General features: G+C 37.0%; 1 protein-coding gene across 1 annotated transcript in view; it reads left to right on the forward strand.

Moving 5' to 3' along the window:
• Nucleotides 1-5,276: 5,276 nt before the first annotated feature.
• Nucleotides 5,277-18,642, forward strand: part of LOC110452605 (pyrokinin-1 receptor-like) — a 37,218-nt gene continuing 23,852 nt past the window's right edge. Inside the window, exon 1 of the mRNA XM_021501239.1 lies at nucleotides 5,277-5,845. Coding sequence (XP_021356914.1) covers nucleotides 5,425-5,845 — 421 coding nt within the window. The 5' untranslated portion in view covers nucleotides 5,277-5,424. The remainder of the gene's footprint in view (nucleotides 5,846-18,642) is intronic.

Raw genomic sequence — 18,642 nt, forward strand, 5'->3', positions numbered from 1 at the left:
GTAAATGTATGACGGGAAAAGGCTGTGATAAATTGTAAAAACTTGTGCCCCATACCTTGTTCAATTTTATTGGCAGCAAATATATGTTTAACGCTAAATAAATTTAAATTCTGAATATTGGCAAGTGTGCAATTAACTTCTGATGATGAATAATTATTGTTCAATAAGTTTGAATACGGACTTAGAAATCATATCACTTGGTTTCATAGTGCGGTAAGAAGTTGCAGTTGCCTAACGGCCCCTCTCTGGGGGCCCCTTTGGAAACCGTTTCATCTCGCTCACACCACTTGTGTTTACTGCCTAGTTAGGTGACGTTATCGGCGCTATTTTTAGCAGGGCCTTCCCGAACAATTCAAGTGGTCAGACTGGACATTTGGAACGGACTATGAATATAGGGATAGCGAGGTAACATAAGTGGAAGTGCATACAATACATACATTCATTAAAAAAAATATGGCTCTTCACGTGATGTCCCTTTAACAACCTGTTTAGATAAGAGGCATTATTGGTAAACGGCAGGGAACTAGGTAAGAAATATTGCTAACAACACATGATTATGTAACTTTCTCTTAACCTGAGAGCTGGAGATATTTCTCTTTCCCTAACTCTAATTAAATAGAATAAACGGGTCATCTGTATGCAAAAATATATTTCAACTATAATATTTCTTTCGCGAATGATGATACGGACTGGTGTATACCCTGTCTCAATCACACATACAAGCATGCATTACACACATAGTGACACGTCCTCATAATGGCTTTAGCTGCTAATTGAACGTGACACTTTATAAAACCAAACCAATTATGACATTGGTAAATCCATTAATTTGTATCTGCCTGAGGAATCAAGTTTCTTGACATTGCCTCCTCGCGCTGATAAGATACGGGTATTTGGTTACACAACATGCGTAGCTACGCCCATAGCAACAAATAGTTTTAAACATCCAGTATTAAGGTCCAGTAAGGCAATCCGGTTATTTCAATTTTGCCAGCTAAGAAAGGTGGAGTAATAATTTGGCATATGTAGATACATAAAAATTATCAATAACTGCATAAATGATTACTCCTAATTACTACTGATAACCGTAGAAAACCTCCTTGCATAATACCAGGTTGAGTGACGGAAGCATCCTGACAAAATGACAGATAAATATTACAGGCGAATGTTATTTTGAAAATGAATTATGATAGTGTATAGTGATTACAATTACTGTTATTCGGATACTCGATATATCATATTGGTATACATGAAGTAAGCTAAGTGAAACTTTTGATTAAAAAAGCATGCTAAAAATTCACAAAATTTGAAATATAACCAACATTGTCAACTTGCCTATATGTAGTTAAAATGGTAGTCTATATTTCAAACTTTTTTTAAAACATTCCATATATATATTCTGTCTGCAGGATCATTTGTATGTAATATCAAAACCGGTTAAGTAATTTATATTTTTCTGTTTAAATCTTCAATAAAAAGATCAATTCCATCTTGAAATAGTGTAATATTCGGTATCAAAATAACAGTTGGAATATGTTGAACACGATGAAGATATAATGTTACAGTTATTGTGTCATTTAAATGCTCTTGAAGGAGTTGTATTACCGCAACTTTAATACACACACAGGTGAAAGTCAATGAGGTCCCATTTATCTTAAAATGAATTCTGAAACTGACTGTTCCTGATTTAAGCCACCTATACCCGAACCTTTTTAGATTTATCTTGTTTTGAAATTCCAAGCGGGGGCCGACGCTAATTTTAAATCTCCATAGGCGTTGACCCTTCCTTTCCAACAAAAGGAAAGAATTGGTTTTGGCTAAGAAAAAAGATACCGTATTAAGATTGCTTGTAGCCATTACAATTCTTCACGAGAAAACAATCCGGAGACATTTTTTCTGTGAAATAAATAAAGTCAGTTGATATCTCCTCATTTTGACAGAGCTGTCTTCATTCTATACCCTAGTCGTTGCACTTAACAGACAACAATTGGTAAACGCAGATGATTATAATAGGTCGGCTTAAAACTGATAAAGATACTAATAATCAGGGATAAGACAGATTATAATGGTATATACATGTATGTATATCTCATTACTGTCGATCATTGTTTTCCGATCAAGAACAGTAGAGCAAAATATAACTTTGTTCTTCCTGAAAAATATGTAGCATTTGTTTTCAAACGACACCAGGGGGAGCCTTAACCCCCAGTAATTGATTAGTAGAACTATAAAGCACAATTTAGAACTACTGTTTGCACCGGAAGACAAAAGAAGACGATGTCGTGTTAAATGTCGGAAATAAATTGGTTCTTTTGTATTGGTTACGTTATCAAGTCCGCATCAAATCCGTCCTATCGCAAGGAACATTTGTTGTTCATTAGAAAATTATGTCGTTTTCTCAAAGAATGATGACGTTACTCTCACAAACAAATGACGTAACAATCAATACCTGCTCACAAGAGCAGATAACTCTGCAATACGCAAAGACGGAATACAGAATCACTGGTGGTTTCTGCCGTGTCTTCTGTTCAGGAAACACTTGTAGAAAACAAGCATAGACCTGCTGTTTCCCTCTGTATGCTATGGTAACGCTGATGGGATCGTCCTGTGGGGTATTCTTCATTGAGGAAACTAACATTGATCTTTTTCCCCTCCCATTATAAACCAGCAAAAAACATCGTTTCACTTCGTCCTAATTCTTATCGGCGGCGTCTCCCTGGGCAGCCGTCTTCTTTATATGGCCTACCCCGGCAGGTAGGGTGTAAGAATTGTACCTGCTGCCCCCAATTGTATGATCGTAAGAAGCGACTAAATTTGGGACCTTATCTCTTCTCTCCTTTCTAAATTATTTTCCTCTTCCTAATGTCTCCTTTGACAATGCCTCACTTTTGGCCATTTGTTGAGCGTTCGCCCCTGTTAGGAAGGCTTTGGGTTCTGTCCCCTGGCCGAGACATACCAAAGTCTTTAAAATGGTAGTTTCTACTACTGCTTAACGCTACGCAAATAAGAAGTGGGACGACTGGTTCGCCCGTTGTCAGTATAATGTGACCGGGTGGGGCGTTCTGCTGGGTATCTTCGGCAGTATGTTTCAGTGAGGTAGCACTATAAAGTCGGCATCAGATCCGTGCTATCACAAGGTGCCAAACACGAACACATTGCAGCCTCCCGAAATACACACACATACACTACACACATGCATCTTGCACACAAGGGAGGCCGTCATTAAATGACCTTAGCTGTTAATAGGACGTGAAACGAAATAAAACCAAACCAAAACAAACTTAAACAAACTATAATCAAACTTAACTTTCACATATAGTGATAATACGCCTAATCGATAGAAATTTTAATATTATTGAGATTGTGATATATTTGCGCCCTACAAATTTCAATAAATGTCAAAATTATAATTTTAAAATGCATTGACCCTCATTCAAGCTATCTAGTGATTCTCCCTTGAGAATTAATAGTACAGGAGACGCATCGCCTTGGGTTATATTGTGTTTCATGATATGCACATGCCTATCTCATAGACTTTCACCGTTTATATTGATTTGTTGAATTTTACTTATCAAATGTAATTGATATGGAATTTTCCTCCCGACCGCCTCATATATTGCACATTCCACAACAGCGTGCATGTATTCGCAATCGTTGAACTTGAAACGACCTTCGTTTTTTATTCTTTATCTTTCGTTGTAACGCGATAATAAACGTGCTAGCTTGCCGAGATTCAACTCGGTGTCAAACACAAATTGCTAACATGAAACTGAAGCTAAGTTTAGAAAATCGTATAACCACATTCACGATAAAAAAAGGCCGATGTTGACGGAGGTGTATGGATAGGGGTTTCATTTGAAGATAAGCGCCGGCATATTTATGTAAAATATCACAATAGTTTCATTATTTGCAGCTTTTTGCATGTTTTACAACATCGTTGTTAAATCTTATTATATGAAAAAAGCTAAAAAAACCATTTACATTAAAAGCATCCTTACGGTTAAAACTGGTAAAATGTTTATAAACATGTAGTGCACGCTATATTATATATATAATACAGACATATGTAATGTATATACTCAATGATTGAATGAATACGTCGCTGTTAAGGGGGAGAGTAAGATACCACAAAAAAAGAAAAGCCTGTAGAAAATAATAAAACTTCGGCCAAAATTGATGCTAACGGAATAACAGAAGGAAATAGCAGATTCTGTAGGTTTTAGATTTATATTGTTTAACGTCCTATTAACAGCTTAAGTCATTTAAGAACGTGCATCCATGTGTGTTGTGAAAGTGTACATGTGTGAGATTGTGTTGAAACCCAAAAGCAGATGCCTCAAGCAACAATCTACAGTGGGATACTAAGCATCTAGTACACCAACATACAGCCTACAGCACATATACAAGCTGAAATATAAATGACATTGACTATTAATAGGACTCTTAATCTTGTGACCACAGTTGTTGAAAGAACGTTAAACCTATAAAGTCATCATACCTGCAGAGGTTATTAACATATGCTAACCGTGTAATAAGGGAGTGACACCAGCAGATCCCCTCCCTGGTTCTGTTCAATCCCATGTATTAGTCGCCTCATACAATCATGAAGCATGGGTACAGTAGGTCTATTCACTCAACCCGGTGTCAGTATAATGTGACCGGGTGGAATGCTGCGTTTGGTGCCTTCGGCATGGCATTTCAGTGAGATAGCACTAAAAAGTCGGTATTAGATCCGCGCTATCACAAGGAGGCAGGCACAACAACATACCCTGTCTCCTGCATACACACATGCAAGCACGCACACATTACACACATGGAGGCACGGCCTTAAATGTCCTTAGCTGTTAATAGGACGTTAAACAAAATTAAAACAAAAAAAACTATTCATTCTAATTATTACGGCAGCATCCTGCTTTACGTTACACACAGGGATAAGTCCTTAAATTACCTGTTTATTGGACATTCAACAAAATAAAACGAAACCAACATTTGTTTTCGATGGAAGAATAATTACTGATGTGCTACGAAACGTTTCTTGCACGCATCGCATGTGTGTGTATAAATATTCATTTGATAAAAGTGATAATGCAACATTGATTAAAAGTATGTTACATAAAGTTCAAAGCCTATCATTCAATCATATTTTACATAAAACTACTTGTTCAAGCCGCCAGAAATAATAACACACTCTACCTGTAAACAGGCACATACACAAATGTACCTACGTATGCATATACAGCTGACTGCTTAAAGATCGTGAGGAGAGCGTGGTGACTTACAGTTTATCAGAAAGTGATATAATCTATGTGTACGCCCATCTCAGCGTAACGCTAGTGTATTAGAAGCGTACAAAGCCAAACAAACAGTAAAACCAATACTGAGACAATTCCAGAGCTGCACAATAGTTGTGATCCTGGATCGAACATGAATGGTCCGTATCAATCCATGACGGGACCATTTGTACAACAGAACACTACAACAGTTTTACCAACAAAACATACCATCACTGGATACAATAACTCAAGTGGGAATCTATCGGTGAATTTGGATTTAAACGAAACCTTCAACGATCTGAACTCCGGGTCAGGTAAAGGGGCCGTGCCTGAGGCACCAGTGTACCTGTTGGTTTTCGCAACCCTGTTTTATGTGGTGATTTTTATTGTGGGAATTTTAGGCAATGCGGCTGTTATCGCTGTAGTGATTTACGGAAGGAGTATTAGGAATGCCGTCAACATCTACCTAATTAACTTGTGTGTAGCCGACCTTCTTGTCATGGTGGTATGCATGCCACCCGTTCTCGTGGAGTTGCATACTAAGGAAGTTTGGTACTTCGGCGAAGTCATGTGTAAGTAGTCTATGTTACCTGTCTTGTAAATGATAGTGTTACCGTTGTCTTTTGAAATTAATACAAGGTACAGATGACAGTGTGCTTTTGGTACATCAACAATAAATCTATTGAGATTATTTTCAAGTAGCCGTTACACAATACAAAAACAGATTAAATAACCCATATTACTATCGTGATTTGTATTAATGCAAGGTACGGTACCGTGTTAAATGATAACGATGGGATTTTACACATGTCCGGTACCAGTGTACTTTCAAGAGTCTCCACTTGGTTCATATTTATTCACATTTATCGGATACCGTCAACTTATGAAACATCGATGCTCATACTCGATCTATCGGGTACCTGTGTCGACAAGTGAAGTTTTTTTTATTATTTAGTTTTATTACCTCACGGCCAAACAATACTCTTACCCTTCTGCCTTTCTGGAATTAGTTCAATTCGGAGCTTTTAGTGTTTGAAATGATACCATGACTGATGATTGATGCAAGGCAGTTAAACCTGTCTTGTACATATACCGGGAGTTTGGAATGCAGCCTTCCCAGAATGAAATATGTCCTGGCATTTACGTAAGTGGAGCCATATGTATACAACTTCTTATAAAACAAACTTTACAGGTTGGTAACAGTTTCCTTCAAATGCACCGTTCCGATGTGCCAATTAATAAAACTAATTGAAACTGACAAATAAAAAATCAGAAGAGTATCACCACCTGTGTATACAGTATGCAATTATTATAACTGGCCTCCATCAAGCACGCATCCCATATTTCATGTTTAACTGTTATCTGAATCATGAACACTCTGTGATGTATACTCGGGAGTATTATCGATTACAACAATAGGCGGGACTCACGGATTGGTACCATATGTCATACGGTTTCTAGTTGAGCGGACCTTAATACTATTCACGTCAAAAATATAGACGGTTATCTATGGAACGCTTGGACATTGGTTGTCTCTTTGGCTTTATAAAATGTCATGTCCCTGTTATCCCTATTCCGTCTTTTCGTATTGCAGATTTATCTGCTATTGTGAGCAGGTGTTGGTTGTTACGTCATTTGTTTGTGAGAGTAACGTCATCAAATTTGAGAAAACGACGTAATTTTCTCACACAAACCAATGACGTAACAATCAACATTTGTTTGTTTGTTTGATTTTGTTTAACGTCCTATTAACAGCTAAGGTCATTTAAGGACGGCCTCCCCTGTGTGCAAGATGCATGCGTGTAGTGTATGTGTGTGTATTTTGGGAGGCTGCGATATGTTCGTGTTCGTCTCCTTGTGATAGCGCGGAACTGATGCCGACTTTATAGTGCTACCTCACTGAAACATACTGCCGAAGACACCCAGCAGGACGCCCCACCCGGTCACATTATACTGACAACGGGCGAACCAGTCGTCCCACTCCTAATTTGCTGAGCGTTAAGCAGGAGTAGAAACTACCATTTTTAAAGACTTTGGTATGTCTCGGCCAGGGGACAGAACCCAAAGCCTTCCTCACAGGGGCGAACGCTCAACAAATGGCCAAAAGTGAGGCATTGTCAAGGGAGACATTAGGAAGAAGAAAGTTATTTAGAAAGGAGAGAAGAGATAAGGTCCCAAATTTAGTCGCCTCTTACGATCATGCAATTGGGGACAGCAGGTACAATTCTTACGCCCTACCTGTAGGGACTTAACAACTGCTTACAAGAGAAGATAAATCTGCAATACGCATAGACGGAATAAACTTTAAATATGTATATTATACGAACAGATACACAATGATTTTGAGTCACCAAGACGATGTTTACTTTGAATTAATTGTTTGCTTATGGCTTTTTAATTTTCAATGTTATTCAGTATTGCTACATTCTTGGTTGACTTTTTCTTGTGGATACCTTGATAGCCATGGCAATGAGTATTGACATAGTTATCAGTACTCGTTACTTAGCTTGAAAGTAACCAGTACTCTTCTGAACAATCATAAAGTTATTGTTAGTCACCCCTTAATTCCAACCCTCTGATAAGTCATATTCAAAGACCTCGATAAAAAACGTACTTATATATGCAATTTGTATATATTGAACTTGTCAATGGCTATACAAAATGTACCTAGCTCGGTTAATGTTGTCGAAAATAAGCCATTAAGGCTGATGTGTTCATTAAAAAATAGCTCACTTGACGTCAATCTCTTTTGCGACCCAATCGAGTTCTAAGTAATGACCCATAATAAATAGTTTATTAAAGGTCATGAGGAGCGTTATTTCTCTTCTACTAGCTTTTAAGAGGATTTCCGACCTCAAATAAAGACATATGTTGTCATGCGAAACCACTTAAATATTAGCAGATTATAAAAAAAGCAGACAAAAACTAAGTAACCTTGATCGATAAATGAACTTTAAATGATATGCCATTTTCTCATGTTGTGATGTTAAGCAGATTATGAAAAGGCAGACAAAGACTAAGTAACCTTGATAGATAAATGAACTTTAAATGATATGCCATTTTCTCATGGTGTGATGTTAAGCAGATTATGAAAAAGCAGACAAATGCTAAGTAACCTTGTTCGATAAATGAACTTTAAATGATATGCCATTTTCTCATGCTGGACATGTTATAAACACTGAAGCTGAAAATACTATAATGTTTATAAAAAGTCTAGCTATTTTATAACAACATTAAATGTTAAGAAAGGACACTTTATATGACGTTTTTTATGGACATAGGTCTAAGGATTTGCACATATACCAGTAAAATATGTTACTCTGACGTTTAGCTATGCTTTTTGTACATTCCCATAGCAACAATCATCTACTTTTGAGGCCGGTATACCTCTCTTCACAGATCAAGGTATATCAATAAACTATGAATAGTTAGGTCGCTAAAGAGATTGACATGTGTCCGGGAACGAGCTATTTTCATGAAGACATCAGCTTTAATGCTGTATTTTTGACTCCGTTACCCTTGTGACGTACCTTTTTAATAGCTTATGTACAAGTTTAATATATTTTAATTACATGCATTTTTTTCCGATTTTTAATTAGGGTCTTTGACTTACCAGGGGGTTGAAATTGAGGGTGACTATTACATCTTTTAGGGGGCTTGTTGAACCTTAAGGGATTTTATTGACCATCCCCTCCGTATTAACAGTAATTTAGACAAAACTTTGGAATTCCAATGTGTTTGCCCCTATCATCACCGACGAGTCCTAAACGTACGGAACAGTTGTATTATTCAGTGTATTTTTTTTGGCATATCTTTACTAACGATGCGGTACGCCCGTCACACGTTCAGCGAGCAGGTGTTTGAATCGTTGAAATATGAAAAATATTTGTGAGTGATTGATGTTAAAGGAGAAATAATTAAATATACCCAGTAGATCAATGACTGCAATGAGACATCATGGAATGCATGTTTGTATTTCATAATAATAATATAATAATATACAACATTCATATAGCGCCCTATATAATTTGTAAACTTATTCTAAAGCGCTTTATAACATATGGATAATAGTATCCGTTATACTTATGGTAAATCCTAACTTCATAAATGAAACCAAGGAAAACAAGCTTATTAATTATGGTCATGTTATTGTGACAACACTCAATCTCAGGTTGAGGGTTATAACTCCATAAAATACAGACAGATAAAAGGCGTTATAAAAAAGGCGTTATAAAAATTGTTCTCGTGTTAATTAACCTCCATATGAGAAATTCAGTTAATCCGTTGGAAATGACTCGAGATACTGACCGGTAAAACGATTCGGCAATTAAATAAAGGGGCATAGCTCCGTAAATCAGTCGGATAACGGTAGTTATCAAACACGTTTGCGCTCTCATGGTAATTAATTTTCCGATGAAGTCTGAAGTTAATACGTTTAAAATTATTAGACGTATTAATAATTATTAAGATTATTATTTCATGCCCAGGGGTGTAGGAAAGGGAGATGCCATCCGATGGGGTTTTCAAATGTGGTAAAAACCTCAAACTTGAAAACTCGAAGGTGAAATGTCCCTATCCTACACCCTTTGGCAACTTTCGGAAAATCAAAAGAAAAATAATGCCGGATTCGCAGGCCTCTTTATTTAGAAAAGGTCTGTTATTACAATGTATATCGCATAAAACTTTGGTATTTTCATATTGTCTCTCTCTTTGTACAGAATGATATGAAACCTTGTTCGTTTGCTTTTGATGTTTTTGTTACATTTACACCTTTTATCTTAATTCTGAGGTGTTTTTTTGGGTTTTTTTTGGGGGGGGGGGGAATGTCTATTATTGGTGTTTATTCCAAAATGACTTAATTTGTTGAAAGCGTTAAGCAATACAAAACCAAAACAAGGTTCCGGGAAAGAATAATCCAGTACATACTCACCTTTTCCTTGCAGAATTAGTTTAACATCTGAACTTGGGGGAAATTAAAGTTAAAGAAACGCAAACTGATCTATTGCATCTCTTTGAACCGTTTTTTTCCGTGTCTATCTTACTTTATCTTTCTGTTTGGCTGTGCTTCTCCACACAGCCGGCTTCATTTGAGCTGAATTAGCTGTAACGAGTACGTAAAACTCTTTGCAGAAAACTTCATATATGTTTCTATATTATAAGCTTTTGTTGCGCTTGTATTAAATTCCGTAAATACAGAACAGGGTTAACTTTGGTCTTAATTTTAATCTGCAATAACGTCATATATTGTACTTGATCTTGAACAATCTCGTTAAGCGATGTAAAAGTATGTGTTACATGCCCATGATTGTCCACCGATACTTTTCAGCTTGTGTAATCTCAGCACGAGATCGTCTACGCGTGCTTGTAGTTCTAACTCGCTTAACTCGCAAACGTCATTTCTCTGTTACATTAATTCACGTGTTATCGTGCACACCATCTTCTTACAGCTTTGTTCGTAATCTTTTAGGGACGACATCTGTAATGCGGTCGTTACAGTCAGAGTACTTAAAAGAATGTACACATATCGATAATTTACTTTGTATTGTATAAGATTTAACATCCCCGCATCAGAAAAAAGTTATTTATAGACCGGTTCGTAGGAAGACACTGTACCCCCTCCCCTTCCGACATCAACCGCCTTCTACGATCCCTTGCAGTGGGATACACCAGATCTATGTTTCCCCGAACCTGAAGAACATTTGCGTTTCATATGTATAGTTGTATACACAATAGAACATAATATTCGACAGAGCTTTATTTAAAGATATAACTTCTTATTTTGTTGGCAAGTCCTAAAACATTATACTCGATAGAGATTCATTTAAGAGGTAACTTTTACACGTACAGCTAAGCCGCCAAACTTTGACGTCGAACAAACTCCATAAATAAAACGATCACTCTAATTGGTCGACATTGACATATCGTCACTGAACTGTTTCCCGATTTTTGTTTCATATCAATATTTTCTTTAACTTTATTTCAACAAATTCTATGCTACCTATTGATACTTGATACATTATACAACACTATATCTATTTCAACCAACTAGAGCACTTCATTTCATGTTACTTGACAGAGCTGAAATCAACGGGGGGAGGGGGGTTGACTATTTGTTCTGTGCTGCGTAACGTTCGGCGATCGCAACAACTGGATAGCCGTTGTCAGTATAATGTGACAGGAAGGCATGGAAAGTGTGCTTAATGCCTTCAGTATGGTATTTCAGTGAGTTAGCACTCCAAAGTCGGTATCAGGAAGTAAGCAGAAACATCAACCTACCCTGCCGCCAGCGCACATACAATATACACACCAGCATGCATACAAGAAACATACAGAGACACGTACCTAAATGCCCATAGCTGTTAATGCAGGATTATTTGTATTCACACTAAATAGATTTGTACAGAATGATATGATATCTTGTTCGTTTGCTTTTGATGTTTTTGTTACATTTACACCTTTTATCTTAAGTCTGAGGTGGGTTGTTTTTTGTTTTTTGGGAATGTCTATTATTCCAAAATGACTTAATTTGTTGAAAGCGTTAAGCAATACAAAACCAAAACAAGGTTGCGGGAAAGAATAATCCAGTACATACTCACCTTTTCCTTGCAGAATTAGTTTAACATCTGAACTTGGGGGAAATTAAAGTTAAAGAAACCAAAACTGATCTATTGCATCTCTTTGGACCATTTTTTTCTGTGTCTATCTTACTTTATCTTTCTGTTCGGCTGTGCTACTCCACACAGCCGGCTTCATTTGAGCTGAATTAGCTGTAACGAGTACGTAAAACTCTTTGCAGAAAACTTCATATATGTTTCTATATTATAAGCTTTTGTTGCGCTTGTATTAAATTCCGTAAATACAATACAGGGTTAACTTTGGTCTTAATTTTAATCTGCAATAACGTCATATATTGTACTTGATCTTGAACAATCTCGTTAAGCGATGTAAAAGTATGTGTTACATGCCCATGATTGTCCACCGATACTTTTCAGCTTGTGTAATCTCAGCACGAGATCGTCTACGCGTGCTTGTAGTTCTAACTCGCTTAACTCGCAAACGTCATTTCTCTGTTACATTAATTCACGTGTTATCGTGCACACCATCTTCTTACAGCTTTGTTCGTAATCTTTTAGGGACGACATCTGTAATGCGGTCGTTACACCCAAAGTACTTAAAAGAATGTACACATATCGATAATTTACTTTGTATTGTATTAGATTTAACATCCCCGCATCAGAAAAAAGTTATTTATAGACGGGTTCGTAGGAAGCCACTGTACCCCCCTCCCCTTCCGACATCCGCCGCCTTCTACGATCCCTTGCAGTGGGATACACCAGATCTATGTTTCCCCGAACCTGAAGAACATTTGCGTTTCATATGTATAGTTGTATACACAATAGAATATAATATTCGATAGAGCTTTATTTAAAGATATAACTTCTTATTTTGTTGGCAAGTCCTAAAACATTATACTCGATAGAGATTCATTTAAGAGGTAACTTTTACACGTACAGCTAAGCCGCCAAACTTTGACGTCGAACAAACTCCATAAATAAAACGATCACTCTAATTGGTCGACATTGACATATCGTCACTGAACTGTTTCCCGACTTTTGTTTCATATCAATATTTTCTTTAACTTTATTTCAACAAATTCTATGCTACCTATTGATACTTGATACATTATACAACACTATATCTATTTCAACCAACTAGAGCACTTCATTTCATGTTACTTGACAGAGCTGAAATCAACGGGGGGAGGGGGGGTTGACTATTTGTTCTGTGCTGCGTAACGTTCGGCGATCGCAACAACTGGATAGCCGTTGTCAGTATAATGTGACAGGAAGGCATGGAAAGTATGCTTAATGCCTTCAGCATGGTATTTCAGTGAGTTAGCACTCCAAAGTCGGTATCAGGAAGTAAGCAGAAACATCAACCTACCCTGCCGCCAGCACACATACAATATACACACAAGCATGCATACAAGAAACATACAGAGACACGTACCTAAATGCCCATAGCTGTTAATGCAGGATTATTTGTATTCACACTAAATAGATTTGTACAGAATGATAATATATCTTGTTCGTTTGCTTTTGATGTTTTTGTTACATTTACACCTTTTATCTTAAGTCTGAGGTGGGTTGTTTTTTGTTTTTTGGGAATGTCTATTATTCCAAAATGACTTAATTTGTTGAAAGCGTTAAGCAATACAAAACCAAAACAAGGTTGCGGGAAAGAATAATCCAGTACATACTCACCTTTTCCTTGCAGAATTAGTTTAACATCTGAACTTGGGGGAAATTAAAGTTAAAGAAACCAAAACTGATCTATTGCATCTCTTTGGACCATTTTTTTCTGTGTCTATCTTACTTTATCTTTCTGTTCGGCTGTGCTACTCCACACAGCCGGCTTCATTTGAGCTGAATTAGCTGTAACGAGTACGTAAAACTCTTTGCAGAAAACTTCATATATGTTTCTATATTATAAGCTTTTGTTGCGCTTGTATTAAATTCCGTAAATACAATACAGGGTTAACTTTGGTCTTAATTTTAATCTGCAATAACGTCATATATTGTACTTGATCTTGAACAATCTCGTTAAGCGATGTAAAAGTATGTGTTACATGCCCATGATTGTCCACCGATACTTTTCAGCTTGTGTAATCTCAGCACGAGATCGTCTACGCGTGCTTGTAGTTCTAACTCGCTTAACTCGCAAACGTCATTTCTCTGTTACATTAATTCACGTGTTATCGTGCACACCATCTTCTTACAGCTTTGTTCGTAATCTTTTAGGGACGACATCTGTAATGCGGTCGTTACAGTCAGAGTACTTAAAAGAATGTACACATATCGATAATTTACTTTGTATTGTATAAGATTTAACATCCCCGCATCAGAAAAAAGTTATTTATAGACGGGTTCGTAGGAAGCCACTGTACCCCCTCCCCTTCCGACATCCGTCGCCTCTTACGATCCCATGCAGTGGGATACACCAGATCTATATTTCCCCGAACCTGAAGAACATTTGCGTTTCATATGCATAGTTGTATACACAATAGAACATAATATTCGATAGAGCTTTATTTAAAGATATAACTTCTTATTTTGTTGGCAAGTCCTATAACATTATACTGGATAGAGATTCATTTAAGAGGTAACTTTTACACGTACAGCTAAGCCGCCAAAGTCGAACAAACTCTATAAATAAAACGATCACTCTAATTGGTCGACATTGACATATCTTCACTGAACTGTTTCACGATTTTTGTTTCATGTCAATATTTTCTTTAACTTTATTTCAACAAATTCTATGCTACCTATTGATACATTATACAACACTATATCTATTTCAACCAACTAGAGCACTTCATTTCATGTTACTTGACAGAGCTGAAATCATATCAGTTGCTGATCTTCAGCTCAAAAAATGTAACACACCTTACACTTCAGAAAGCAATACCTGCCACATTAGAGTACGTCTCTACTAGTATTCGCCTATACCGCCTGCCTGCCCAACTAAACGCTATATCTGTCAAGTCTGATCGCCCTGTTATACGTGTTTAACGTCGAAATGCAGATGTCGTTATGCAACTACATAAACGCGTTGTAGATACAATCAAAACTTTACGACACAGAAATGTTTAACATACATTAATGTCTCCCATAGAAGAAATAACCTTGTAAATGTCACTTTGTGAAACGTTAAAGAGAGAGTTGGTGACATGGCATTGTCCTCAAGAACAAACAAATTAATTTCATGCTGCGTATTAAGTTTGCGGCGGTATATCGCGATTATACTGTTGCAAATTGAGTTCAATATTCGCTGACGGTATGTCGTGGTTTTACTGTGTGGAAGGGTGTGTGTTAGCGTCCTGTTATATGTAACCCTTAATATGATTAAGGACGTATCTGTAGTGTGTAACCCTGCAGGTCAGGGATTGAGAACACAATATACCTGTATTTACCTGCTGCATGTTGTATTGGACCGCTATTGCAAGAAATTAAACAACATTGAAAATATACGTTCAGAAAAACAACACATGCACGTATTCATTATACACATGGAGTCACAAGCAGGGCCATAGGAAACAAGACAGAAGTGGAATGAAATATTAAGATCCAAAATGTCGCATTGGTGCAGCAGGTTTACTCTGGACACTTTCCCGTCTGATACAAACACAAGATGTGATTATATTATCTACATAACCCCAGAAACAGGCCTGCAGATTTACATGGTATCTATTGTAAAACAACATATGGCATCAGAAAGTAACTTTAATATATCCTGCCCTCATCCGCCGTATGATTGTAACATATGCAGTATTTAAATAAATGATATAATCCATGTAACGTATCTGAAAATTTACATTTTAAAGCATCTAAAATGAAATGCGATACCACAGAATATCTTAAATATATTAAATATGCATGTGTCTCACAATTTCGTATTAATGACGATGCTTCATAATTTGACTTAATCACTGTTTAGTGGCTTGCTAACTATTAATAACCTACGCATATTCATGTAACTGAAACACTATTGAATAAATAAATATTTAACATGTAACTGTTCAGTAGAGGTTTGCAAAAATAATGAACTGATATTATCTCGCATCTCTCCGTTGGCAACACAAATGCATATCTTGACATTTATATCATCTATCTATGATACTGGTCAAATAAAGAAATCCCGAGTTTGAGAGGAAATTTGACATCACATTATCATCGGGATTTTATGTGTAAAACACCATGCTGTTTTCTCGGCTTTCCGGGATATATCTATTTACGGGCGCCTATATACTTTTACTAGAAAAATGCCAGATGGTAAGCATGGTTAAACGGAAGAATATTTTGACAGAGTGGAATACTGTGCTGGGTGCCTGCGGTATGATATTTAAGCGAGGTAGGAATATGAAATTCGGCATCAGATCCGCGTCAATCACACAGAGAGGCAATTACACTTTCATACCGTAACAAACAAAGGTTAAATTACACACATGCAAGATTAAAATACACACATGCAAGGTTAAGTTACACACATGGAGGTGCGTCCTAAAATGAACGCGGCTGTTAATAGGACGAAAAACTAATAAACCAATCATTTTAATACAACACAAAAGAGAGAAAAAATCCTGACAAATAATTTAATGTCAGATAGTACGATAGTGGGCACAATGATCTCTCCGGGACCTCATGATACAATGCTGTTTAGGCGTAAAGCAACACAACATCAACCAGAAACGAATTAATTAAGTCCCCAAACGAAGGGGGATTAACGTTTTACTGCGTTTCATATTAAGTGAAAAAACTACTTTTTGGCCCCTGGCATCACCGATTTTTTCTCTATATTTCTAATTACCTTTTCTTTTCACACGCTTTCCTTGGCGGTACCTCACTTTTGGCTTTAATGTTGAATGTTTGCCAAAAGGAGGAAGACAGTGGGTTCTGCAACCAGGCCGGGACATACCAAAGTCCTTAAAAATGGTAGTTGCTATACCATGGTAATGGTAATAACTGGTTCACCTGTTACCAGTGTAATATGACTGGAAATAATGATGTACTGGGTATCTGCAGTATTGCATTTCAGTGAGACAGCACTATAACCCAAATGAAGGAGCTGACCCCCTGGGTTTGATTGTTTGGCCATTAGGTCATACTGATTTAAATGGGCTTTTTTTCCGGAGCTAAGAATTAGACACCATTTTCTCCGAGACTTAAGATATAGAAATCAATAGTTTTTGGTTTGACGCTTTCTTAGTTCGTTTGGATACATAATTGTATCTGTTGAAGGGCTGAGTGGGGGACTAGGGATAGGACAAAACGTGTCAATAATTTAAACAAATATAAAATTGCTGTGCCTAAAGAGACGAATAAACATACACTTTCAGGATTGCCTTGGACCTTTCCATGGAGTCATAAATGTACATGTATGCACATAATCATGATATTAGAATTGGGTCTGGCGTCTAGACACGCAACTTAATAAGGACTTAGTTCCTGGGTCAAAAGTTGAAAAGTATTCGGATCCCCACCCATAATCATGTCTACAAACGCTGAGCATAAAGAAACAAAACAATCATGCTTTAATGGTTTGACTTGTGGTCTGCATGTAAACATGTAGTAAGTAACCAATTGATAACTTGGTTGGTTGTCCTATTAACAGCTTTATAACCTAGAAACATTTATAACAATAGCTCAGCGTGAAGATTTAGATACACATATGCTACCATGGGTTGTTTGCTCCGGGAACTAGCCCTGTCCCATGTTTGCTTCACTACTTCAAAGGAAAATATTGTCATGATGGCTTAAATAACCAGGTGAACGATACAGGCCCTCTGACCCTTTGTGCTGTTTTGAATAGGATTTATTGTGCCCTCGCAAGAGGTTTTATGGAGACAGGCACATCTATCCTCATTCGATCTTAAACGTTGCGAGGATACAAACCCAAAACAAAACTAAATAAACACATGACTTCAATCAAAGTACATTTGATTTAATTTTGCAGTCAACACTCCGTTTGTTATGCCGTAGTTCCCCCCTTTTCATTGTTAAAATATATTATCCTTCCTCAGGCAATATATCTGGTAGGTGCGTTTAGGGCTGTCTTGGCTGCTGCATATAATTACACAATTACCAGCATGAAGGAAGATAAATTCAAGATTCCCTACCAGGTGCAAGTCCTAATCCCATAAACAGGAAACGGCGGTCCTGGTTAAGGGAAACGAAGTAAGTATTAAAGTTTTGAGCTGGTAGACAATGAACAAATGAAGAATTGGAATTGAATGAGCAGGTTGTGGCCAGGCGGGGTCCTGAGTCCTCTTGGAGAACCAGGCGAAATATTAAGTCCGAACGGAATGTAATTTAAAGTGTTGTCGCTCGGCAAACCGACATTCAAAACACGTTTCCTTCTAACATGTGTAGACGTTAGATTTATATATAGCAGACAAACATTGACGTAAATTGTTGCAAGTTAATACGAAATCGATAAGGTTCTTGGAGGTTTGTTTTTCTTAGATAATGCATCCTCGGCGCTATGTCTTGCAAAGATCACAACAATGTCCGGCTGCCCCCTACCTTGCAGGTTGTGATATTGATAGATGGATTTTCTTTGGTTTTATAGGGTTTAACATCTGAGTAACAGATTGATCGGCATTTTATGCCCATTTACTTCAATGTTTATATATCCGACAAGGAAACCCAGAATGATCTATAGATGCTGATTATTTCCGTCCTTTTATACTTCCAGACAATATTTTTTTAATATTTTCTTCGTGTACCGTCTATGAAAAGTTATTTGATACAGTTTCTGTTGATAAAATATGAACTTTTTACAACCGTTTCGGATGCTATTGGAAGTATTT

Source organism: Mizuhopecten yessoensis, unplaced genomic scaffold (genome assembly GCF_002113885.1).
Source record: "Mizuhopecten yessoensis strain PY_sf001 unplaced genomic scaffold, ASM211388v2 scaffold6759, whole genome shotgun sequence".
NCBI lineage: Eukaryota > Metazoa > Mollusca > Bivalvia > Pectinida > Pectinidae > Mizuhopecten > Mizuhopecten yessoensis.